At 49.1% G+C, this 25637-nt stretch overlaps 1 protein-coding gene across 2 annotated transcripts in view; it reads right to left on the bottom strand.

The window, feature by feature from the left end:
- CFDP1 (craniofacial development protein 1) overlaps positions 1 to 25637 on the bottom strand; it is a 128396-nt gene that overhangs the window by 63772 nt on the left and 38987 nt on the right. For both annotated transcript variants that reach the window (XM_048817104.2, XM_048817103.2), the window contains exon 5: positions 12965 to 13075. In XM_048817104.2, coding sequence (XP_048673061.1) covers positions 12965 to 13075 — 111 coding nt within the window. The remainder of the gene's footprint in view (positions 1 to 12964; positions 13076 to 25637) is intronic.

Below are 25637 nucleotides of genomic sequence, written 5' to 3'. Positions count from 1 at the left end.
GACTGCTCCACAGCATTATTTGCTGCCTAAGATCGAGAAGCTCATGGTAATATTCTGCTATCCCGCTGGAGGTTTAGGAAGACAGCCAGGCAGATAAACTACTCATTCCTCCAGGAGCAGAAAGAGATCCTATTCCCTGCCCTACAATCCAGCCTGGACCTATAGAGAACCACCACACATCCTGATTGCACAGCGCTGGCCATGTGCAACTTCCCCTTTAAAGAATTCTCCGGAGTGCTCAAATGCAACAGCAATGTCACAGGAGAGAGAGGAAACAGAAAGCGGCGCTGGACAACTCGGCTTGGCCTTTAGAGAAGGCCCAAAACGCCTGACCTATTTTTTACAAATCTATTTGCAGAGTCCATGTAATTCTCTAGAAGCAGCTTGGTTTCCAACACAAATGCTCCAGCGCTCTTTTGACTGGGGAGAGCAAGGGAGAGCGAGTGTGTATGTGTGGAAAATCTCCCACAATGCAATGGCCAGGCACTCATGGCCAGGCCTTCCAATAAAGCACCATGCATGTGTCAGGGAGGGAAGGGAACAGGGATCTGTTCCAGCTTTCCATAGGGTTAGTCCAAAAGTAATGGGGAGGGAGAAGGGAAAAATACCATCACGGCGCTGTCTTAAAGCAACTGCAACTCAAAAAAGCAGAAGGGCCTAGATTGTACTATCCATTGACAACAGGCAGTGGAGGGATCTGACGCCCAGTCTAGTGCATCAAGCAGCAGATGGAAACCAAGGCACCGTGATTTGTATTACAGCAGCAACTAGAGGCCCTAACAGAGAGCAGGCCCCCAGAGTGCTAGGTGCTTTACATACTGAGAAGCAGTCATTGCCCTGAAGGGCTTGCACTTCAAATAAACAGAGCGGACATAGGGTGGCAGGATGGTATATACTGTAGGTTCTGCTTATTAGCAACTCCTCGGTTGCCAGCAGAAAGTTGCTATTAAGCGGAAGTCAGGCCTGCGAGGCAACAGCAGCTGGAGGATGAAGTGCGAGGACATGCCTTCCTCAGGTGCAGCCCTGCAAACCCGCCTCTGGCCAGGGCTGCAGAGAGGATAGGCACTGCAGGCCTGTGCTGAGGCTTTCTACGGGGAGTGTGGGCGCGGGGGCTGCACCTCTCCATGCACTCTCGAGGAATCGGGGCTCAGCACGTCCCAGTGCTTCCTTCTCTTCGAGTGGTCCCCTGGCAGGACGCAGCCCAGAAACTGCAGGGAGAGGTACCATGCAGCTCTGGCTTCTGGGCTGCAGCCCCTCTTGCCCTCTTGCCCTGCCCACAGCCTTCCCTGCTCTTATCTCCTGTGTGGAGCCTTCCCTGCTCTTATCTCCTGTGTGGAGCCTGTGTGCAGGCAAGTTTCTGGGGCTGCAGCCCCAGATGGCAGCATTGGCAGGGGCTGAGAACCTGCAGCCAGGTTTTCAGGGCTGCGGCCAGAGGAGGTACGTCCCAGCCCATCTGCCCTGGCTGCAGCCCTACAAACCGGCCTGCATGGGGATGCTCCACACGTCCCAGTGCTCCCCTCCCTGGTTGCAGCCTCGCAAACCTGCCTGCAGGTGGGGCCTTTCTTCCACAAAAGATGTTGCCAATATCCGAATTCCATTAACACTGAAGTCAATGGGCCAGGATTGGTGCCTGGCAAAACGATGTTAATATCCAGGCTACTATTAAGCAGAATCTACTCTAGTCGGGCAGGAGTTTAGCACTGTACAGATGGGGAACTGAGACACAGGGATTAAGTGACCGGTCCACGGTTATCCAGGCAGTCTGTGGCAAAGCTGAGAACTGACCCAGATCTCCTGAGGCCCAATCCAGTCCCCAAACCACACGATCCATACAGAGCTCCCCTATGCACTAGATGCTCTATCAGATCGCCTTGAACAGCTGTTCCAGACGCTGCACCGAGACGGTTGCATGATGTAAAGATGGTCATGCTTCATGCCAGCCATCACGCAATCAAGCAGTAGGATTGGTTTAAAAAGCACCCCTTTCACACCTCTCCCAAACCCGTTTAATACCCTTCTCTTTCATGAGTTCACACCTCCGCCTCCTTGAAAAGCTTCTCCGAGTAAACAGCAGTGGCAGGGACAGAGTTCCTTAAATGCCGGAAAGGTTAGCCTGCCTCTAGCCAGGAGGGGGGAAATTAAAGCTTTTGGCAGAATTCCCACTGGCTTTGCATTAGGAAATCCATGAGCTGAAATCTACAGCAGCCTTTTCTTTTTCATTTTTAACCCCTTCATCGCTGCCAAACGTGCTCCAAATATCTTCTGAAGTATTACAGCTGATCACCCATCGGAACACAAGTACCATGGCATGCTGCATACCACACCCCTAGCAGCATGGTATGGTGGAAAAGCTCCCCTCCAATCAGAGAGAGCTTCCTGTTTGGGAGCCCCCTCGGCTATAGGAATAGAAGGACAAATTTACTTTGCCTTTTTACACTCTGTACAGGCCTGGGGTCTCCCATCAGCCTTCCTGTAGCTGTTGGGAAAAGGGAAACCATTCACATTATTAAACTGAACCAGGGCCTGGTCCCTTGGCCATTTCATATATGAACATAAGAATGGCCATACAGGGTCAGACCAAAGGTCCATCCAGCCCAGTATCCTGTCTGCCAACAGTGGCCAATGCCAGGTGCCCCAGAGGGAGTGAACCTAACAGGTTCACCTCTCTCTTGCCATCCATCTCCACCCTCTGACAAACAGAGGTGAGGGACACCATTCCTTAACCTCCATGAATTTATCCAGCTCTCTTTTAAACCCTGTTATAGTCCTGGCCTTCACAACCTCTTCAGGCAAGGAGTTCCACAGGTTGACTGTGCGCTGTGTGAAGAACTTCCTTTTATTTGTTTTAAACCTGCTGCCCATTCATTTCATTTGGTGGCCCCTAGTTCTTATATTATGGGAACAAGTATATAACTTTTCCTTATTCTCTTTCTCCACACCACTCATGATTTTATAGACCTCTATCATATTCCCCCCCCTTAGTCTCCTCTTTTCCAAGCTGAAAAGTCCTAGCCTCTTTAATCTCTCCTCATATGGGACCCGTTCCAACTCCCTAATCATTTTAATTGCCCTTTTCTGAAACTTTTCTAATGCCAGTATATCTTTTTTGAGATGGGGGGACCACATCTGTACACAGTATTCAAGATGCGGGCGTACCATGGATTTATAAGGGCAATAAGATATTCTCCATCTTATTCTCTATCCCTTTTTTAACGATTCCTAACATCCCGTTTGTTTTTTTGACTGCTGCTGCGCACTGCGTGGACGCCTTCAGAGAACTATCCACGATGACTCCAAGATCTCTGAAATCACTGATTTCAATCTACCACAGGCCAGCAGTCAAGAAAGACTGGAAGCATCAGACAGCTGCTTGGAGGCTTATGTGAAGCTTGCTGGGGAGTCTCAGTCTCGGGGTCCATGCCATACACATCACGAACCGAACAGGCTCTTCAGCAGAGGTGCTCCGAGATAAATGAGAGACCGAATTCCCCGCTGAGTTCTAGCTGCAGGCCCCTCCAGATCAGGACTGAGGCATGCTGGCAGGGGGAAGCTTGCGCCCAGGCTGTACTTGTTACCTGGCTCAACAGAGGGGCTGTTAATATGGCAACTATCCTCAGCAGTAAATCTGCTTTAACAAGCAGAGCGTCAGCAATTCCAGACGCTCGGCAACAGACCTGATGGGCTGAGACCCCAAAGCGCTGGGAAGAGTTTGAAAGTGCTCACTCAGCCGGATGGGAAATAAATCCCCCTGTGGTTTGGCAGAGCCGATCAGCACAGGGCGCTGGACATGTTCCAGGTGGCTTATCTCTAACACCCTGACTCTCGTATAATTCTAGAACGGGGTGGGCAAACTACGGCCCACAGACTGGATCTGGCCCCTCAGGGCTTTGGATCCGGCCCGCAAGATTGCCCCCCATGGTGCCGCAGGCCCTGCGCCACTCTCAGAAGCGGCTGGCACCACGTTTCCGGGGCCACGGTGGGGGGGGGGGAAGAGGGCTCCAGGCACTGCCCCTGCCTCCAGGCACTGCCCCCTGCAGCTCCCATTGGCCAGGAATGGGGAACCGCAGCCAATGGGAGCTTTGGGGGAGGTACCTGGAGGCATGGCAAGGGCAGCGCGTAGAGCCCTGTGCCCCACCCTCCAACAGGGGCCACGCAGGGTCTTGGTCCCAGCCGCTTTCCGGAGTGGCGTGGCATGGGGCCTGGGCAGGCAGGCAGGGAGCCTGCCCTGGCCCCGGTGCGCACCGCTGCCACCCCAGAGACGCTTTAGGTAAGCAGCCCTGGGCTGGTGCCTGAACCCCTCCTGCCCCCCAACTTCCTACCCTAAGCCACCTGCCTGCACCTTGCACCCCTCCTGCACCCCAACCCCCTGCCCTGCATAAAATTTCCCCACCCAGATGTGGCCCTCAGTCCAAAAAGTTTGCCCAGCCCTGTTCTAGAACATGAAGGTGGGCAGCTGAGAAAACTTAGTGCAATGCTTCTGGAGGTAGGGGTGTGGGGAGGGAGTGAAAACGCTGGAGTATTTCACGGAAGCTCTGGACTGGCAACATCCTGTTTCATCCTAAAGCCAGGCCAAGGAGAGCTCAAGTGAGACCCAGCCATTCTAATGATCCTCACGGCTGCAAACGAGAAGAGGAAATCCCCATGGTTAAACGCAGATACAAGCTCACTTGCTAGCTCATTTTTAGGCTTTTTCTGAAACGGAGAAGAACAGTTGCACAGACTGCTGCCAAGTTAAGTGGTTATAGTTCTTAGGCATTAACTGCTGTCCCTTCTAAAGCCCTAACCAGGTTCCCCCCAAGATCTGCAACCACATTTCAAACATGTTCATCCCAGAAGGAAGAAGTCAGCACTTGTAGCCAACAAGTTTCACAACTCAATCCAAGAAGCCGACTTCATTCAAAATGCCACCCGAGCCAACCCGATCAGTTCCATTTTCTAAACTTGTAGCCAGCAGGAGAGAGTAAAACCTTGGATGCAAAACAATCGTGTAGAGAACAAGCGGACTTGACAGTGTCACCTAGCCAGTGCTCTCTATGCCAGGCTATCTACAGCCGAACGGGGAAGAGAAGGAATTCAAGACAAAGGCCATTTGGTGGAATGCTAGATATGCTGCAGTCAGGGATGTGCCTTTATCACACTATGGTGCAGCTTCTCCCTTTCTTATCCCAGTTTATATTCTGAGAGGGAGGACACGATTGATGTGGCTTCCTGTTGCCTGAAAGGCTCCCAGATGTTAACTGGAGGAAAGCAGAATGTAAAACATTGTCTTCCTGTGAAGGAAATATGCACCATGTCCATAAGGAAAGAGGCACTACAAAAGCAGAACAGACTGCATCCCAACCTTGGTGGAGAGACCCTAAGCCAGAGGTGGGCAAACTACAGCCCGCAGGACCGTCCTGCCTGGCCCCTGAGCTCCCGGCTGGGGAGGTTAACCCCCAGCCTCTCCCCTGCTGTCCCTCCTCCCCCGCAGCCACGCAGGCAGCGCAGCTTGTGTCTGCCCACCTCCCAGGATTTCCAATAAGCCTGTCCTGCTGCTCTGAGCGGCATGGTAAGTGGGCAGGGGGAGGTTGGATAAGGGGCAGGAAGTCCTGGGGGGTAGTCAGGGGGCAGTTGGATGGGGCAGAGGTTCGGGGCGGGGGCGGTCAGGAGAGAGGGAGCGGGGGTGTGTGGATAGGGGGTGGGGTCCTGGGGGGACAGTTAGGGACAGGGGTCCTGGGAGGTGGCAGTCAGGGGACAAGGAGTGGGGTGGGGGGTTGGATGGGGCAGGGGGCCTGTCAGGTGGCGGGGGTGTGGATAGGGGTCAGGGCAGTCAGGGGACAGGGAGGGGTCAGGCATTTGCAGAGGCACAACCTTCCCTACCAGCCCTCCATACCGTTTCACAATCCCAACGTGGTCCTCCGGCCAAAAAGTTTGACCACCCCTGCCCTAAGCCATGTCAGTTTGAAACAAAGGAACTATTAGCACCCAGCTGCCAGTCCTGTGCTTTAGCCATTAGGCAATGCTTTCCCTCACTTCCCATTCCAATACAACGCCCAGCATGAGAAGATACAGGGGGCTCCCTCTGCATGTTTGCAAATGGTCCAGAATAAGAATACAGCCAGCTCCACTAGCAGTTAGTTTCCATAACCGATCTCAGAGAGAGAGAAATGCACGTGACACAGGAGATGAAAGTAGAGGAGAGCAGGCTTCTCAGAACCCCTGCTGCCTGGAGGGAAAACTGCCCCCCAACTTTCATCAGAGAACTATCAAAGGACCCAGTTTGGAGCGGGTTGTTTGTATTTTATAAGACAGATGCTTTAGAGAGTTTAAGTCCTCAGATAGCTGAGATTCCATTCTGCTGAGCTTAGACAAGACTAGGAAAAGAAACAGCTGATCCCAGTTAGTTCGACCTGGGGAATGTGCTCAGCCAGATCAAGGCAAAGAAATACGAGGCACAGAGCAACCTGGGCTCTGCTAAGCCAAGAAGCCTCCAAAGCAAAGTTAACCCTCACCACACACACTTGCGAAAGCGGCAGCAGGGCAGAGCGCCAGGGGGCCTGATTCTCATCTCACCCTGCTGTGACTCAGGCATCACTCCATCCAAGTGGGTGGAGTTTTACCCATTCTGCACGTGGGCAAGGGAGAGAAGAATGAGGATCTGTGAGCTCCCTCTTGGAGGAAGATGTTTGCTGCATTCTTTGCTTTGAGCCCAATGTATCAAACACAAAAGAAGGGAAGCAAGAGAGCTCTCCAAACTCAGAGACTCCCCTCCCCCAGTTTTCCCGCAGTCCTGAGAAAATGCTTAATGACAACCCCACAGTAGGAACTGGGGGGTGGGAGGAGGAGATCCTGAACAATAACCTGGTCCAGTTAGTAGAGTCTCAGCTAGGGCCTAATCCTGTGCAGTGCTAGCAGACTCAGCTCCCAGTGACTTCAACAGGAGGATGCTCAAGGGGTCAAGCTGCTTGGAATGCCCTAAACAGGATTATAAAACAGCTACACCCATGTTTAGACAAGCTGATGACATCCATTCTTCCCCAGCCTTTAAACGCTGCTCCTTCGGTGGCAATTAATCTCAATGTAATAAACAAACAAAAGTGTAACATTAAAAAAAACAATAGCCCTGATGGATCAAAGAGGAGTCAGTCAAGAAATTAATAGTCAGCAGAAACTAACAAGGAATAATTAGAAAGTGCCCAGGGAGATGCAAAGAAATAACAATGACAATAATAAAAACAGACCAGAGACCTGTATAGAGCTCGCTCCATTGGAAAAGCCAATGTCACACTGAAAATAGTGAATCTTCCAGACCCAAGTGGAATTAATAAGAAATATGTAAAAACTAGCTGTGGGGCACAAGTCGCACCCTGGCAGCCTCACCTCATTATGAGAAGAAAAATATATGTCCTGGACTATTTGCCTCCAGACAGCTGGCACCGGTGCAAGGAGCCAGGATTTCTCAGCCTAGCTGTGTGTATACTGCCCCCTAGAGCACGGTCGGGGCACAGGCAAGGTTCTTGAAAATGTTAGTGAGGACTCAGCGGTGCAATTACACAGCGCACTATTAAAAAGAAAATCAAGTCCAAGCACGCATGAGCTCTGTGTCCTTTGTGCCAGTGTGATGGTTACAGGCAGACCGTTTTTTCACTCCTCACCGGCAGATGAAGCTGCTGTGAAATCAGCAAAGTGTTCCAGGCACACCGTAGCATGTGGTAGCCATGAGGGACAGCATTCTTTGCTGCTCCAGTTTTAACGGTGTAGTAGCATTGGCCTGCCTTAGCCAACATCCACTCCGAAAATGGACAATTCTGTCACCCCTCCAGTGCTCAAACTGCTGCACGTCCTCTGCAGCAGACTGGCAGACACCAAAATCCTGGGACTCTTCTACTGAGGCACCCCAGGCTCAGATGCTAAAATGCTCCATTAAGACCAGAGGAATTATCTCTGAGCGATGAGGAGGGTTGGGTCCAATTAGCTCCAACCAGGATCTAAAGCAGGCTGGAGGCATCTCTAGGCAGAGGAGTCCTGGAAAGAAACCTTAGGAACAGCCCCGCTTGGGGAGCAAGTTTAGCTGAGATTTAGGGGGGTTGGGATGCAGCCCAGTCACATCCTCCCAGAAAGAGTCTCAAAACTGCTCCTCCCACTACCTTTAAGGCTGAGGAGGAAACAAGCCCCGGAAGCGCTTCTGCTGGGATGCAGCCACATGACCCAGTGGAAGGCAGGGGAGTCAGGAAAGATCACACCTGCCTATATGGAGGTGAGGAGGAAGATACAAGGAAGTGTCGGGGCACAGATATTAGGGGATGATCTTTTCCAGTCTTTCGCTGAACTCCCTTGGTTTGAAGTCAATGCTATTCACATGCAGTGTGATTCCAGTAGCCTGTGTGGAGGTTCCTCCTTCATTTTATGTCCTCATCTTGCATACTGAAGGGCTTTTTTAAGAGCATGGAGTACTCATGCTGTAGACCACGAAGGCTCTACTGTGTCACCAAAGACTACTAGGGACAGGCTAAACATGCATGTTATTGACTAGACAGACTGTAACGGCTTCCCAGTGTGAGCTCAGATGCACAGCTGTAAGAAATACTGCAGGAAAAACAATGTGGCTTTTTGGCATGGCACTTTATGGCTGAGAGCCCTTGCCCAATTTTAGTGATGGCAAATACATGGAAGGTCTGGAAGGCCTTCTTAATGCTAGCTGACACTTGTGGCAGTGACCGTAAATCCTAACAAACTAGCACTGCCATGGTACTGCAACCAGGTAAGTGGTGTAAAGTGGTAGTCTGAAACCTTGCCAGCTAACCGCTAACGAACATCACCGGGGGCATCCACACAGTTGTCTGTAATCGTAGTTCAGAAGCCAGGGCATCATTGTGGGACAACTCTAATGCATCAGGACTGCAATAAGGAAGAGGCTGGGAAGCACCAGATCTATGGGAACCAAAGAGCAGGGCTCCCAAGGACTCACCTTGTCAACAAACCCTGCTGAGGGAACAGGGTTGGTTGCCTTTTATTCCTGGCTTTAATTAAAGCCAAGTGTTTAGTTTGCTCCTCTCCAGAACTGCTCCTTCCCCACCCACCGTAAACCATTGCTTTTTATAGCACATCTGGCGTGGATGTCAAGCGTGCCAGAAATACACTTTCAGCCCCAAGTGTCCCTTCCCCAGGACCAGTTAGTTACCAGGGCTTGCTAATGTGGAGATGAGAACAGGATGTTTGATTTTGCTACCATTGCTTTCCTGGATTACTTCAAGCTGTTTAGATAAAGGAAAATAAATAAATATGGGGCAGGCTGGCTGCATGCAGAATCAAAACAAACTGCTTGCAGGCTGAGGGAGGAAAAGCCTACAGAGAATCCACTCTTCATTATTAGAACTGTATCTTACACTTCAGGGGTCTAAAAGTACAATCCAGTCAAAGAGCAGGTCATTTCACAACCGACACATGCTCCTCTTTGGGCTCATTGATCAGTTACTCTTACAATTACAGTTACTCTGAAGGCTCCAACCACAGCACAACTTTAATTACTGAGGATTTGTATTTCAGTAGCTTCTAGAGACAGGAGTCAATATCAGGGCCCCACTGTGCTAGGTGATGTAATACACAGGTGGCAGACAGTCCCTGCCCCAAAGAGCTCACAGTGTGCTAAACAGACCAGACAAAGGGCCGTGTTATCATCTTCAACCAGACGGCTCCTTCTCTCACACATAGAGCTGTCATGTCAGAGCAGTCTGGAGATCCTCACTTCAGAAACATGGAGTCACTGCTCAGACTCTGTCTGGGCACTGAGTGCATTTTCTTAATGTAAAGGTGCCTTATTCTGGCTTAAAGACACAAATCAGGCCAGTTAGTTATTTTCTTACCTGAAAGTATATTGGCTGGTTTCCAAACTGGGAGCAGAATTCTCTGAAGCATGTTTACCTTCGTGCTTAAAGGAAAGAGTCCCAATGGATGGTCGGAGCAAACGCACCAGGATGGATTATCCCCAGTGACATGTACAAAGAAAATCACGTACAGCAAAAGTCTACCAGGAAGCCTGCTTAGGGCAGCAGGATATTAGGATATTAGAGCAGTGCACACTGGACCTGTAAGAGGCTTGCATAGATTGCCTTTGCAACAGTCTAGTGCCCTTTGATTTTTTCCGACTTGAGCTCGTTCCAAACACTGAACTAAACAAAGCCCCATAAAATTACGTATTTGCCATCATGACAGTATGCTGTAGGGTTTAGAGTGTTTGGGGGCATACACGCCAGCAAAGGGGATGTCAGAAGTGCTTTTGGCTGTGTCAAGTCATTAGGCTGTGCCACAAACTGCAGCTAAATTTTACTCTACAACGCCAGACCATGCATGACATGCCTCCCCTTGCTGGCATGCCACCCAACTCGTCAACCTCGGCTTATGTTTTCAGCAGGCTGTTTCTGGTCTTTTCGCTCAACTGGGCGGGGGTCTAGTGATGGGCAACTGGCCCCATTTCATTCACTCGAGAAGCAGGAAGTTTTAAAGGAGTGCCCTCATTACTCACTCAAAAAGAAAAGGAGTACTTGTGGCACCTTAGAGACTAACCAATTTATTTGAGCATGAGCTCATGCTCAAATAAATTGGTTTGTCTCTAAGGTGCCACAAGTACTCCTTTCCTTTTTGCGAATACAGACTAACACGGCTGTTACTCTGAAACCTGTCATTACTCACTCAATATATTTGGGTGGGGTGCTAAAACTTCTGGGGGCACATCCCATGATTCTTTGCACTCCAGTAAACTGAGTCACACTACACATTATTGCAAAGTGTATTGTGAGAGAACTTGTCTGTCCTTTCTTGGCACTCAGAGGGAACTGTGGGGAGGCAGTGCAGGAGGTGCTAATCTGTACCCACGCTGCACACTGCTTATGTTAACAGCTGACAAGTTGTGCTCACTTAAGTCCTGTATCTCCTGACAGGCAGCCAACTCGAGTTCAAAGCACCCACATTCCAGTGAAGGGTGCATGTGTGTGGACAGGATTCGAGTTAGAGGCAACCCTTAACCCGAGTTAACTTTGTCGTGAAGACTGCCCTACATCACAAGCATGCTATTCCATGATTCTGTCACAAGTGACAATACTAACCTTATATACACATTCATTTCTCTAAGGACCAGACTCATCCAAGGAGCATTACAAGTCCTCATAGTGGTCTATGTTTACATTTCCCCAAATTAGCTAATGGGCAAGATAATATTCAGATGGATAATTTCAGAGTGATGATCCAGCTGCAGATGCTGAAGAACTCAAGCTCTACTAGTTAATATCGGAATTAACTCACACCAAGAAACTGTCCTTTTAAACCTGCTTTAAGCTGATAGAAATAACAATGTAGTGGTTTTCATTCTACCCACATTCCAATCAAACTCATTTTAGGTCTCTTCAAACACAAAGAATCATAGAATCATAGAATATCAGGGTTGGAAGGGACCTCAGAAGGTCATCTAGTCCAACCCCCTGCTCAAAGCAGGACCAATCCCCAATTAAATCATCCCAGCCAGGGCTTTGTCAAGCCTGACCTTAAAAACCTCAAAGGAAGGTTCCACCACCTCCCTATGTAACGCATTCCAGTGCTTCACCACCCTCCTAGTGAAAAAGTTTTTTCTAATATCCAACCTAAACCTCCCCCACTGCAACTTGAGACCATTGCTCCTCGTTCTGTCATCTGCCACCTCTGAGAACAGCCTAGATCCATCCTCTTTGGAACCCCCTTTCAGGTAGTTGAAAGCAGCTATCAAATCCCCCCTCATTCTTCTCTTCTGCAGACTAAACAATCCCAGTTCCCTCAGTCTCTTCTCATAAGTCCCCTAATCATTTTTGTTGCCCTCTGCTGGACTCTCTCCAATTTTTCCACATCCTTCTTGTAGTGTGGGGCCCAAAACTGGACACAGTACTCCAGATGAGGCCTCACCAATGTCGAATAGAGGGGAATGATCACCTCCCTCAATCTGCTGGTAATGCCCCTACTTATACATCCCAAAATGCCATTAGCCTTCTTGGCAACAAGGGCACACTGTTGACTCATATCCAACTTCTTGTCCACTGTAACCCCTAGGTCCTTTCCTGCAGAACTGCTGCCTAGCCATTCGGTCTCTAGTCCGTAGCAGTGCATGGGATTCTTCCGTCCTAAGTGCAGGACTCTGCACTTGCCTTTGTTGAACCTCATCAGATTTCTTTTGGCCCAATCCTCTAATTTCCTCTGTAACCTATCCCTACCCTCCAGCGTATCTACCACTCCTCCCAGTTTAGTGTCTTGCTGAGGGTGCAGTCCACGCCATCCTCCAGATCATTAGTGAAGATATTGAACAAAACCAGCCCCAGGACTGACCCTTGGGACACTCCGCTTGATACTGGCTGCCAACTAGACATGGAGCCATTGATCACTACCCATTGAGCCCGACAATCTAGCCAACTTTCTATCCATTATAGTCCATTCATCCAGCCCATACTTCTTTAACTTGCTGGCAAGAATACTTCTTTTTGCTGGCAAGAATATTTCTTTTGTGCCCTAGCTAGGGAAGAAGGTTGTCCTGAGTTTTTCAAGTCATTCATAAGGACATGCGTCACAGATCCATGGAGTGGATCTGACAGTTCCTTCAGACCTTTAATGAGAGCTGGGCTCATCCCAGAGTTCGCCGCTTGAGCAGAATCAACGCTCAGAGTAACATTCTAGCTCAGCCAGGTGAGGGGTCCAGAACAAAAAGATCAGTAATAGAAATATCACTGTTGGGACAAGATGGTGTAACAACAGAATTAGAGCCTGATCCTGAGAACTACTGAGTCCTGGGAGTTGTGCATACTCAGCGCCTCTCAGAATCAGGCCTCCAGCACTCAGTCCTGCTCCCACTGAAGTTGATACAAAGCTTCCTTTGACTTTAACAGCATAGGGTTGGGCCTTACTCACTAAGTGGGGCTCCCTCCTCCCCACAGACTCAGGCACCCCCTAGATGTAAAACACATGCACTCACCCAGAGACTGTCGGAAGGGAAGCAGGAGCCGCTGGCTGCACTTTCTCCTTCTCTTGCTGCTTCAGAAAGGATTTGGCTTCTTTTGAGGCAGCATCTACTTCTTTAGTCACTCTGTGGCACAGGAGAGACAAAGCCACGTGTCAAAGCAGAGACTCACATAGAATGGGAATCAGAGATGCAGCAAGGGAGCACAGGAAATATCGGTATCAAAGGCGATCCTGGACCACATGCATTGTATTAATTCCTCTTCTATTAACCACTGCAGGTGGAATCAGCATGTCTTGTTGAGATCCCATTCCAGTTGCAAACCATCTGTGTTCACGTCACAATGAAATGATAGCGAATTAGAGCTAACAGGGCTTTAAAAATTAACAGAAATGTTTATTCATTCAAACAGGCCCATCTCACCGGAAGCTACTGAATACCTCAAATGGATCACTGGAGGCAAGTCTGGTTTTTAATTGGGTGCTTGATTGCCTCATTTTCTGGTCTTCTGTAATAGCATCTCTCCCACCCACACTTCTCCCAACAATGGACTGGGCTGACGACTACCCCCATGACTGATGCTGGAGCAGGGAACATGTCTATAGAGACCATGCTCCGACTTAATGCTGAAAGCAGAAATTTGTGACAATTTTCTAGCTGCTATTTTTGTTTCACGCCTAGGGGATACAAAATATTGAACTGTTTTTTTAATAAGTCAGTATTGCATCTGCTATGGAGAATACAAATATTAGAAAGAAAATATCCAGAAAACCACTTTATAATGAATCATTCAAAATATCCAGCTACTTTAGCCTCCTCGTTTTTGCTGCCTGCCCCTAGCGATGTGTGTTTCAGGCACTCAGCTATTCCTAATGAGATTGTCCTGGTTTGTCAAACTAAAAGCCTCACTCCCTTAAACAAAACTTAAAGCCTCTCACAACCTACTTGCAGTTCAGCCTCCACAGCCTGAAAACACCCTAAAGGAAGTGGTGTGCCTCCATGCAGCCAATCACTGCTCCCTTTGTACAGCCTCAGCGCCACCCACCACCAAACCTCACCTCCATTCATTCCGTTTGCTGGATCTGCCAGCTGAGCAGACTCATTTTTAGGTCAACACAAATGCTGGTTCTCCTCCGAAAGTGACTGTGTAAAAATCTCTTCCTGTGATTCCTAAGACCTGCTCCCTGGGAAAATCCAGACCCACTGCTGCTAACCTTTTATTCCTCAGAACCCTGCTGAGCCAACGCAGCTACGAAGAGCAAGCTGGAGCCTATTAGGTCCTGTAGCGGTGTGGCTAACCCGCTCCTAAAATAGAAGGGGTTAAAAGCAGCCCTGGAGAGGGCAGTGGCTGGGGATGGCTGACTGGGGAAGCAGCCACAGCTGGGCCACGTCACAGTCAGGCCCCAGCTGGCCTGTATGAAAAGGCTGGGAGCCAGAGGCCCCAGGAGTCTCTTTCCGGGCTGGGAGAGAGCAGGGCCTGGCTGCCTGCCTGACAAGGTACTGAGGGTGGTGCTGTGCTGGGGAAGGAGCAGGCTGAGAGGGGGCGCTCCAGGCTGGCAACTCCCCAGGCTGTAGGGCCTGGTCCAAGGCCCATAGAGGTACTGGGAGGCAGAGGAAGGCAACAGGTCCGAACCCCCTTGCCTACGATGAGTGGCCTTTATACGGCAGTCTGCCCCAGAGAGCGGGGGCTTGATGATGACTGGCAGTAGCCCAGACTGAGGCAAGGTGGGGATAGTGGGTTGGGGGTTCCCCAGGAAGGGGAGACCCAGAGGCAGAGTGTGGGGTTACTGCCAGGGGGCAGAACCCCAGAGAAAGGGGCACTGGGGTCTGTGAGGGACACGGGGGCCAGAGCTGTGCGGATCACCGGCCTGCAGACGGTGCTCCACGTTGGAAAGAGCTAAGTCCTGGATGACCAGCAGGAGATGCTGCTGGGTGAGTCCGGCTCCTTTACAGGTCCCTACATGGGACATGAAACAATTGCTGACTATAGACTCAGACCTGAAGGTTATTGTGATCATCTAGCCTGACCTGTGAATCGCAGGCCACAGAACCTCACCCACCTACTCCTGTAATAGATCCATAACCTCCAGCTGAGTTACTGACATCCTCAAATCTTGATTTAAAAACTGCAAGTTACAGAGAATCCACTCTAGTTCAAATCAGCAAGTGACCCTGCCCCACGCTGCAGAGGAAGGTGAAAACCCCCCAGGGTCCCTGCCAATCTGATCTGGGGGAAAATTCCTTCCCAACCCCAAATATGGCGATCAGTTAGATCCTGAGCATGTCAACAAGAACCATCAGCTAGACACCTGGGAAATAATTTTCTGTAGTAACTCAGAGCCCTTCCCACCCAATGTCCCATCTCTGGCTGCTGGGGATATTTGCTACTAGCAGTTGCAGACTGCTTACAATGCCATGCGGCCCATCTCTTCATGCCATCCCCTCCATAAACTTATCAGTCTTAAAACAAGCTAGGTTTTTTGTCCCCACTGCTCCCCTTGGGAGGCTGTTCTGGAACCTCACTCCTATGATGGTTTGAAACTTTCATCTAATTTCAAGCCTAAAACTGTTAATGGCCATTTCCACGTTATATCTATTTGTTCTTGTGCCCATATTGGCCCTTAACTTAAATAACTCCTCTCCCTCTCTGGTGTTTATGCCTCTGATGTATTTATAGAGAGCAATCACATCTCCTTTCAGCCATTGTTTGGTTAGGCTAAACCAGCCAAGCTTTTTGAGTCTCCTCTAATAAGGTAGGTTTTCTTTTCCTCGGATCATCCTTGTAGCCCTTCTTTGCACATGTTCCGATTTGAGTTCACCTTTCTTAAACACGGGAGCCCAGAACTGCACACAGTATTCCAAGTGAGGTCTCACCAGTGCCTTATATAATGATATCAGCACTTCCCTGTCTCTACTGGAAATACCTCGCCTGATGCATCCTAGGACTGCGCATCACACTGATGTCTCATAGTCATCCTGTGATCAACTCATACACCCAGATCTTTCTCTCTCTCTGTCACTTCCAACTGATATGTTCCCAGCTTATAACAAAAATTCTTGTTGTTAGCCCCTAAGTGCATTCCCTTGCACTATTAAATTTCATCTCATATCTATTATTCCAGTTTTCAAGGTCCTCCAGATCTTCTCGGATGATATTCTGATCCTCCTCCATATTGGCAAGCCTTCAACTTTGCATAATCCCAAACCTTATTAGCACTTTTAGTCCCACTTTTCATGCCAAGGTCATTTATGAAAATGTTAAATAAGACTGATCCCAAGACTGATCCCTGAAGAACTCCACTAATAAGCTCCCTCCAGCCTGACAGTTCCCCTTTCAGTATGACCCGTTGTAGTCTCCCCTTTAACCTATGTTCCAATCAGTTACACCAGAGCACATCAAAGGAATGCAATGAGGTTACACAGGGGTCACTGAGATCAGAATCTTGCCTACAGACTCGTTTATTACAGTTGATGTGCAAGAGGAAAACCCAGCCTAACTCTCAGATCCTTGGATAAGTTTCCAAGGCTGGCAGTGAGAAAAATGCTTCAGACTTGTTGACTTAGAGACATTGACAGGGGAACAGATGAGGAATTCCCACAGTGCTGTTTATAAAGAGTCAACATTCAGCAAAAACAGCACCTTAAGGCCAGCAGGAAGCGATAAGGTGAGGGGATGAAGGAAAAAGACCTTCATCTTCCTCCCTGCAGCCCAAATACGGAGGGAAAGGAATGTTGAAAAGTAAATTAACATCTGTGCTAATTGATTCTTGCCCCAGCCTTGTTCATTCAGTGCAGAAAGGAGAAATTAGCTTCATTTAGCTTTGCCACCTGCATTTCCAATGGGCAGCAGTCATGTGGACTGAAGCCGTTTCAAAGCAAGGAATATTTACAAGTGTTTGCAGATCAGATTGAAAGGGGAAAAATTAATTCAGGAAGAAACAAAATCCTTGTTACAGCAGCGTTACAATTTAGAACATCCAGAGCGTGCTACCCATGCACAGCCCTCAGAGCTAATGCTCACGTCGTGCCGTATTTATATACCAATGGTTATTGTACTTTTCATTAATTTCATCAGACAGAATAAACTCATTGCCTTTATGCAGCAATTAGCTGGAACTCCCCAAGGAGCCCTATCAGCGGTGAATGCCGGGCTTAGATTAAAACCATTGCAGTGTCTATTTTCAAATGTACCAGCTTGAGGAAGCGGCTCAATTCCCCTCACTGCTGTGCAGCAAAATCGGTTCTTGTGCATTTTGCACAAAGGTGACAGCTCATGGAGATACTCTCCTGGCTGTTATCACCCTCGCACATGCTTTCACCCAGTCCTGAAGCTTGCCTCCAAGGCATAAAGACAGTGACAAACAGCCATGAGAAACATCAAAGCAACCCAAGGGATACAGGAGTTCAACAGACATGGAACGGAATTCTATGGCTCTAGGCCCCCTGTTCTCCAGCCTGCCCCGGGGAGCTTTCTGCTGGGGATCCAAACTAGCTGTTCAACTCCAGCAAATTTTTGGCACTTGATAGCCTTGGCCTGGGAGAGACAGCAAACAGGGAGCAGCAGTCTGGGAATAAAGCAAGGGTTACAGGAGGAAAATTGGAACTGGGAGCATGCCACTATTAACTCTGTATGCTCCGATCAAGAATAACGGCACATAAGCTCTTTGGAGCAGGGACAGCATCCCTGACAATTTATTTGTACAGCATCTAGCATAATGAGACGCTGATCCTGATTGGCCCCCATTACTCTGGTATCTGAGCACCTCACAATCTTTACTGGATTTATCCTCATCTGCACCCGTGAGGCAGGGCAACCCTATTACCCCATTATACAGATGAGGAATGGAGACACAGAGAGACTAAGTGACTTTCCCAAGGTCACCCAGCAACAGAAGAGGGAAGTGAACCCAGGTCTCCCAAGTCCTAGGTTAGTGTACCTAATAATAGCAGTGATTGCATAGCAGGGAGCGTACGGTGGTTTTGCATAGATCCTCTCCTACTGGTGCTGCCTTCAAAGACACACAATTGGGAAACAGCTCATAATATTCTGCATTTCTGGAGCTCTTTGCCTCAGGCAGTGCTCCAGCATTTAACCTCACAACCCCACTTGGTAAGTCTGATGCCCACTTCGCTGCTGAGCGAACTGCAGTGCACAGTATGTGCCCAAGGTCACAGAGCCAGGAACAGCACCCAGGAGTCCTGGCTCCCTCTGCTCTGATCACACCACAAGACACCATTGCCCCAGATTATTAGGAAAGAAACTGGCCAAAGAACATTATGAAGTTTAAGATTCCCAAGAAAATACCTGACTAGATTTGCTCATGTACAATGTGACAAAGACCATACAGCAGAGATGCCCAGTGAGCACAATCACATTAGCTGAGCTTCCACAGTTCATCCCCACCTAGTGCTGAATCTGCCAAAGCCACGGCTAGGTCCCTCAACACGAAGGCAGGATCAGTACCGAGGAGGCCCTCTGCACTTCAGTGGGAGGAGACAGGCTTGCTTCACACCTCGACTTAGAGCAACAGCAGAGGTGGCTGGATGTACAACAAAGCACTTTGTCTGCAATAATTTACCATTCCCTTTGGCCTGTCAACAGCTGCTCTGAATTTATTTTTAAAAAATCATTAGCCATCGCAGCACCAAGATACAGATGCGGTGCACAGCCTGTTTTGCCAGCGCCACACAGCTGGGGACGGAGACAAGCATCAGAAAACGAATTAAAATTAAGATAATTATCTTCGAAGATAAGTCCATCACAAGAGAGCTATACTGCCTCATAAAACGACACAAAAGCAACTCAGCAGCAATTTACGGCTGGGCCGATGCCGGCAGTGACTTTGCATCATTCCAATGTAACTGACAAACGAAAGAATATTAAAAGGCTTTAATGGGCACCAGCTCAGAGCATGTACATTTCATCCGTCCTCAGATCCCTAGCCAGGCGAAAGTAATAATGGAGGCCAGGTTTTCAAGAGACAATAGCTCACCATGTGCTAACCTAGGCACTCCCTGCTCTGCAGTGACAGAACTGGGAGCTGCTACTCCATCTGGAAGAAATCACAGTCATTACTAAAGAAAATTACAAGACCTTTTGCTACTAAATACTTGGTAAGTAACTATGTGCCTGGCTGTTTACCAGGATCCTATTCACACTTTCTTACCCAGGAATAAACATGAAAATAAATATATTGTCAACATTAAAATAAGTACAGATGTGTCTCACTCACTCAGGTACCCTGTAATTTGCACACACAAATCTGCTGCCTCTCCTCATTTCTCCATAGAGATTTAATACAGTAGCCGAGTGTTGCAATGAATCTCCTCGGGCTTGTACAAAATATAATAATACAGAAAATTGTTGTTTGTATGGCACTAGCATAAGGAAAGGCAGTGTTGCCTAGGAGATACAGCAATGGACTGGACTCAGGAGACCTGGCTTCTATTCCTGACTGCCACCGGCGGGCTGGGGACCTTATGCCAGTCACTTCCCCACTCTGTGCCTCAGTTTCCACACCTTTAAATTGGAGACGATGCTACTGACCTCCTTTGTAAAGCGGTATGAGATTTACTGATGAAAGGTCCTAAATAAGAGCTAGGTATTATTAGTGCCTGGAAACCCTGACACGGGGCACAAGACAGCTGCTTCCCCAAAGACCTTACATTCTAAGTACAGTACTAACGAGAACAGTAAGGGTGTCTAACATTTACAAACGACATATGAGATCGAGTGAATATGTGAAAACTAACCTAAGTCACCTTTGTCAAACAAACACATAAAGCACATTTTGCAGTGCAGTGACCTTGCTTTTGAGATGTTAAATTGTGAAACCCAGCACTTCACAAGTCTTCCAGTCATTAGTGAAGGTCTGACTACAGGGCCTGAAAAAGTTTAAGGACATTCTCCTCCTATCTGGCTAGTAGTTCTTTTGATCCAGCTTTATAAATAATATTTTATTCATAGATCTTAAAGCACTTCACAAGGAGGCCATATTACATGTGGGGAAAATTAAGGCAAAGAAGAGGAAAGCAACTTGCCTACGGTCATAAGACAGGTGAGGTGCAGAGCTTAGAATAGAGCCCAGGACTACGGACCACATTGCCTCACACAACTTCACCGTGAACAGACAATACAAATACAATTTCCCTTAACGCAGCACCTCCTGTTTTTACCAGGAGCCTCATGCAGGCAGACAAGCAACCTTACCACTCCACTCTGCGTCCCCAAACTCAAAACCTAAAACCAGTATTCTAACAACGATTTCTTAATGCTTTCCACAGATCTGGTCTGGTCTACACAGAGATTTTGTACCACCATAGTTATGCGGATACATTTTCTAACATGGATGCAGTTATACTGGTATAAATGTGCTTATTCTACTGCACCCACATTAAGGCAACTTTACTGCTCGAACTGTAGTGCTATAGTTAAAGTGGTACATCGTGTGTGCGTAGACAAGGCCTTAGAGTTACTGTACAGTATGCCTTCACTGCACAGTTAACCCAGGTGGATCAGCACCCAGGTTGGCCTAGCCTGGGTATGAGCAGCCACACTCCAGAACCTCACTGATGCTTCACTCACCCATGTGTACTGGGGGTGTATCCCAGGGTTCTATGTCGAGATGCTCTATAATTCTTTCCCAGTCAACTGCGTCAATTGTGGGAGAACCTGTCTGCCCTTCAGGGGGAATTGTGGGAAAGCAGTGGAACTATTAGAACTAAAGTGGTTTAGCTGAATCCTCGCTACAAAGTGGGTGGGTCCCAGCTAGGGTGACCAGATGACCCGATTTTATAGGGACAGTCCTGATATTTGGGGTTTTGTCTTATATAGGTCCCTATTACCTCCCACCCCCTGTCCTGATTTTTCACACTTGCTACCTGGTCACCCTAGTCCCAGCCCAAGTTAAAGTATAGCCTGGGTTCTAACCGATACTCCCAGCAAGGTCAGCTAACCTAGGGTTAAAGCATCTCTAAACCCAGGTGTAACAAGGAGGCTGCTACCTTAGCACCCACTTGTGGCCAGGGGTGCCTCTGTAGTGTCCTGCCTCCTGTTTCCCTTTCTTCAGGGCTCCTTAAACCAGCTCCACACTGTCTCTCTGCCAATTGCAGCCCTTCTTGGGGTCTGGTTTCTCCATCAAGTTAACAAAGTTCTCAAAAACCAAACACAAAACCAAAATCTTCCACCCAGCCTTAAGCTGGGCACTGCCCCACCTCCGCAAGGTCTGAGCAGCTGGGGAAGATGCAAAGCCTGGCTTGCCTTCCTTACCTTCTCCCAAAGGTAAACAAAATGTTCAGTTGGGTGTTCTTCCCCAGCCCCATCTCCCTTCTTCAGGGACAACCGCAGGAGACCCTCTCTCCCCGCAGCTCCCCTTTAGCTCTCATCTCACTGAACTCCCTGACGCTTTACAGCCCGGTGCAGCCCTGCCTCGTTAACTGACTCCTTTGGGAGCACCTGCTCTGGTAGAGGGGCACTGGACCTATTTCAATCACAGGGGATCAGCCACCTCGTGACACCATGTAAAGGTTGGTGTGTGTGGACACAAGGGGGGCTTGGGCTAATACCTGGATCAGAGCTAGGTTAACTGCAGTGAAGACATACCCATAGTTACCCATAGTTGTTGAGCAGCTGTAAAAAAGAAAAAGAGACCCCCTACCACCATCATTTCCCATGCCAAGGAGCCCTTGCCTCCGCAAACGAACTGGGAAATGGGAGTAGAAGATTTTCAAATATAAATCCGGGTTTCAGAGCTATCTGCTCGTGACAACAACCCTCTTAGCAACAGCAGCAACTAAGCCGATACAGCCTAGTTTCAATATTGCTTTTATAACGTTGAGTCAGTTTGGATAAAACATTGAACTTAATCTATTAAACCCTGAAGCTTAGTACTTGAATTCAATAGGAGAGAGGGGCTATAACATACTAGCTCTTCTCTGGTCCATATTCTGGCTTCAGGCACAAGTGAAACAAGTTTTGTGCTCTCCGCCTGGTCCTGGATAGATACTGGACCACATCCCACACCTTGTTACACAATCTGACCTTCTGCCCCTGGGACACAGAGAGCCAGAAATGCAGAATGCTGCAGGTCAGGACTCAGGGGCTTTGGCAATCATATGAAGCTCAGTACTGGAACAGCAAGGGGGTCCCTATTGAGCAGAGCCGTGTGTGTGAGAGGAAGAAAGGCACAGAACAGGTGTCCAGCACTAGAAAGGGAGGATAACATCAGGCCAGGAGAGAAGCACATGGGCAAAACTCCATGAAGAGAGCATGCAGAGGATTTCTGCACTGCGCCTGGGTTATGACCAGCCCAGCCCTTATGCTACTGGGCTCCAAATTTGCACACAAGCCTTTCCCGACACAGCTCAGCACAACAACGCTGGCGACAGTGGCCAATGCAGCTTTCTTCAAAACAACAAAAGTGTTGGGTGAACAAAGAAGCATAGGCTGAGAAGGTGTGTGCCAACACTGGGGTAGAAGGGAACTCCTTCAGTCCAGCCACACCCCTAACTGCTGTGCTAACCCTCCCTCCGCCCTTCTGTGCTCAGAGTGGCTCAGCTGGAAAATTCCCGTTCTTTTGCCTGTCACATCTCACAACAGCCAGCCCTGCTCAGGGATTCTGCTCCAGCCTAGACCTGCTGACTTCTGAGGAGAGGCTGAGGGAACTGGGATTGTTTAGTCTGCAGAAGAGAAGAATGAGGGGGGATTTGATAGCTGCTTTCACCTACCTGAGAGGTGGTTCCAGAGAGGATGGCTCTAGACTGTTCTCAGTGGTAGAAGAGGACAGGACAAGGAGTAATGGTCTCAAGTTGCAGTGGGGGAGGTTTAGGTTGGAGATTAGGAAAAACTTTTTCACTAGGAGGGTGGTGAAACACTGGAATGCGTTACCTAGGGAGGTGGTAGAATCTCCTTCCTTAGAAGTTTTTAAGGTCAGGCTTGACAAAGCCCTGGCTGGGATGATTTAATTGGGGATTGGTCCTGCTTTGAGCAGGGGGTTGGACTAGATGACCTCCTGAGGTCCCTTCCAACCCTGATATTCTATGACAATCCTAATACTTCTTCCGCAATTCTCTGGCACAAATGGTGAGGGGAAAATTCGGCTAGTTATCCCTTTTTGAATAGTGCCAGCTGGGTTTGGCCTATTTTACAGGCCACCAGCTTTCTGTAAGCACTGCAGAGCAGACACTTATTTGTTGCAGGTTTTTGTAAATCACTTTCCACCTCTCCTTTGGACTAGACAGAGAGGAAATGTTTCCCCTTCCGGATCTCACATGCCCGAGCCTAATTGCTTGGGTGCTCTCCCCAGAGCTAGCTGCACTTTAAGAGTTAAGAGGTTCACCATCCTGCAAGGTGGTGAAGCCATGGGAGTTGTGGATGCTCAGCTCCTTGCAAGATTAGACTCCCAAGGTCAAAGTAATGGGTGTGTTGGGCCTGTGTGCTGGCTCTGCTAATGTGAAGAGGCCCAGGAATGCCCCCTAGCAGGAACAGCTGCACCCCGTCCTACTTGAGGAGAGTGTGCATGGCTGAGCTAGCTCTATGCCCAGGCTATCCCTGGCTGCCTGGCTATGGCACAAAGCCACCTTTACCTCCCCCTCAGTCCCTGTGCCAAGCTCAGCGCAGGGATGAACTGGCCCCTATGTCGTTTCCACGCGACATGCTGCTCTGAGTTAGACATTACTCCTCAGCCCTCAAAAAAAAAAAAAAGCACCCACCAAACCCAGCTGCTCCAGGCAGTGAGAAGAGGCCATGCCCTTGAGAGCCGAATGGGAAAGGGGCTGAACGTCTCCTTAACCCACAAAACTTGGCCAAGGTCACAGCTGGGAAGAATCATAGAATATCAGGGTTGGAAGGGACCCCTGAAGGTCATCTAGTCCAATCCCCTGCTCAAAAGCAGGACCAATTCCCAATTAAATCATCCCAGCCAGGGCTTTGTCAAGCCTGACCTTAAAAACTTCTAAGGAAGGAGATTCTACCACCTCCCTAGGTAACGCATTCCAGTGTTTCACCACCCTCCTAGTGAAAAAGTTTTTCCTAATCTCCAACCTAAACCTTCCCCACTGCAACTTGAGACCATTACTCCTTGTCCTGTCCTCTGCTACCACTGAGAATAGTCTAGAACCATCCTCTCTGGAACCACCTCTCAGGTAGTTGAAAGCAGCTATCAAATCCCCCCTCATTCTTCTCTTCCGCAGACTAAACAATCCCAGTTCCCTCAGCCTCTCCTCATAGGTCATGTGTTCCAGACCCCTAATAATTTTTGTTGCCCTTCACTGGACTCCCTCCAATTTATCCACATCCTTCTTGTAGTGTGGGGCCCAAAACTGGACACAGTACTCCAGATGAGGCCTCACCAATGTCGAATAGAGGGGGACGATCACGTCCCTCGATCTGCTCGCTATGCCCCTACTTATACATCCCAAAATGCCATTAGCCTTCTTGGCAACAAGGGCACACTGCTGACTCATATCCAGCTTCTCGTCCACTGTCACCCCTAGGTCCTTTTCCGCAGAACTGCTGCCGAGCCATTCGGTCCCTAGTCTGTAGCGGTGCATTGGGTTCTTCAGTCCTAAGTGCAGGACCCTGCACTTATTCTTATTGAACCTTATCAGATTTCTTTTGGCCCAATCCTCCAATTTGTCTAGGTCCCTCTGTATCCTATCCCTGCCCTCCAGCGTGTCTACCACTCCTCCTAGTTTAGTATCATCCGCAAATTTGCTGAGAGTGCAATCCACACCATCCTCCAGATCATTTATGAAGATATTGAACAAAACCAGCCCCAGGACCGACCCCTGGGGCACTCCACTTGACACCGGCTGCCAACTAGACATGGAGCCATTGATCACCACCCGTTGAGCCCGACAATCTAGCCAACTTTCTACCCACCTTCTAGTGCATTCATCCAGCCCATACTTCTTTAACTTGCTGACAAGTGGCAGGTGACCCCTGAATCACCAATCTCACGTTTCTGGAAACTCCAGGCAACTCCCACCCCCCTTGTTTATATGGCTGAGAACATTCCCGCCCTCCTTCCCGTTTTCTCACTCCCCATGTTCCTCAAACTCCAGCCTCAGGCGTTTCCTTCCATTCCTGCCTGAGGTTGCACTGCAATGGGAGTCTGCTTCTATCCCACTGACAGTAACAGCCTTGCATAGGCAGCTGGCCTATCCCGTCAGCACAGGAAGGCCTGAGTCCCTGGCCAGAGTCTGCTTCAGGCCCTCATCTCAGAGCTCAGCCTTTTTCCTTCCACATAAACCTAGTGCAGTGAATCAAGCAACCTGGCCTCCTAAACCAAGGCCCCCTTGCAGGGGCCGCTCAATTCCCTACAGATTTCCACTCCACAGGCCATTTGCCTGAGAGTCATCCACAAACTGGGCTCTGTCCTCCCCGGCCAGAGCTTCCAGCCAGAGGAACCCTGCTCCCAAATGTTCTGTACCAGTCCCCCTACAGGAAGTCCCCCTGCTCCATGGCCTGCCACAGGAGCAGAGCCAACCCACTCCCTGTAGCTCTCCCCACTGCAGGAGCCTTCCTGCTCCTCCACCCCCAACTGGCCTATAGTGCAGCTTTTATAATCACCTGATCCCTAGCTACCTCTCAGCTGAGACTGATCAGCTAACCAGTCACAGGTGAGGCTGGGCCCCAACTCCCCTTAAAGGGCCAGGTCCCAGGGATACCTCCCTAGCACCCATCAGA

Source organism: Caretta caretta, chromosome 12 (assembly GCF_965140235.1).
Source record: "Caretta caretta isolate rCarCar2 chromosome 12, rCarCar1.hap1, whole genome shotgun sequence".
Taxonomy (NCBI): Eukaryota; Metazoa; Chordata; order Testudines; family Cheloniidae; genus Caretta; species Caretta caretta.
The sequence above is the reverse complement of the archived record's forward strand: the minus strand, read 5'-3'. Positions and strand labels throughout refer to the sequence as shown.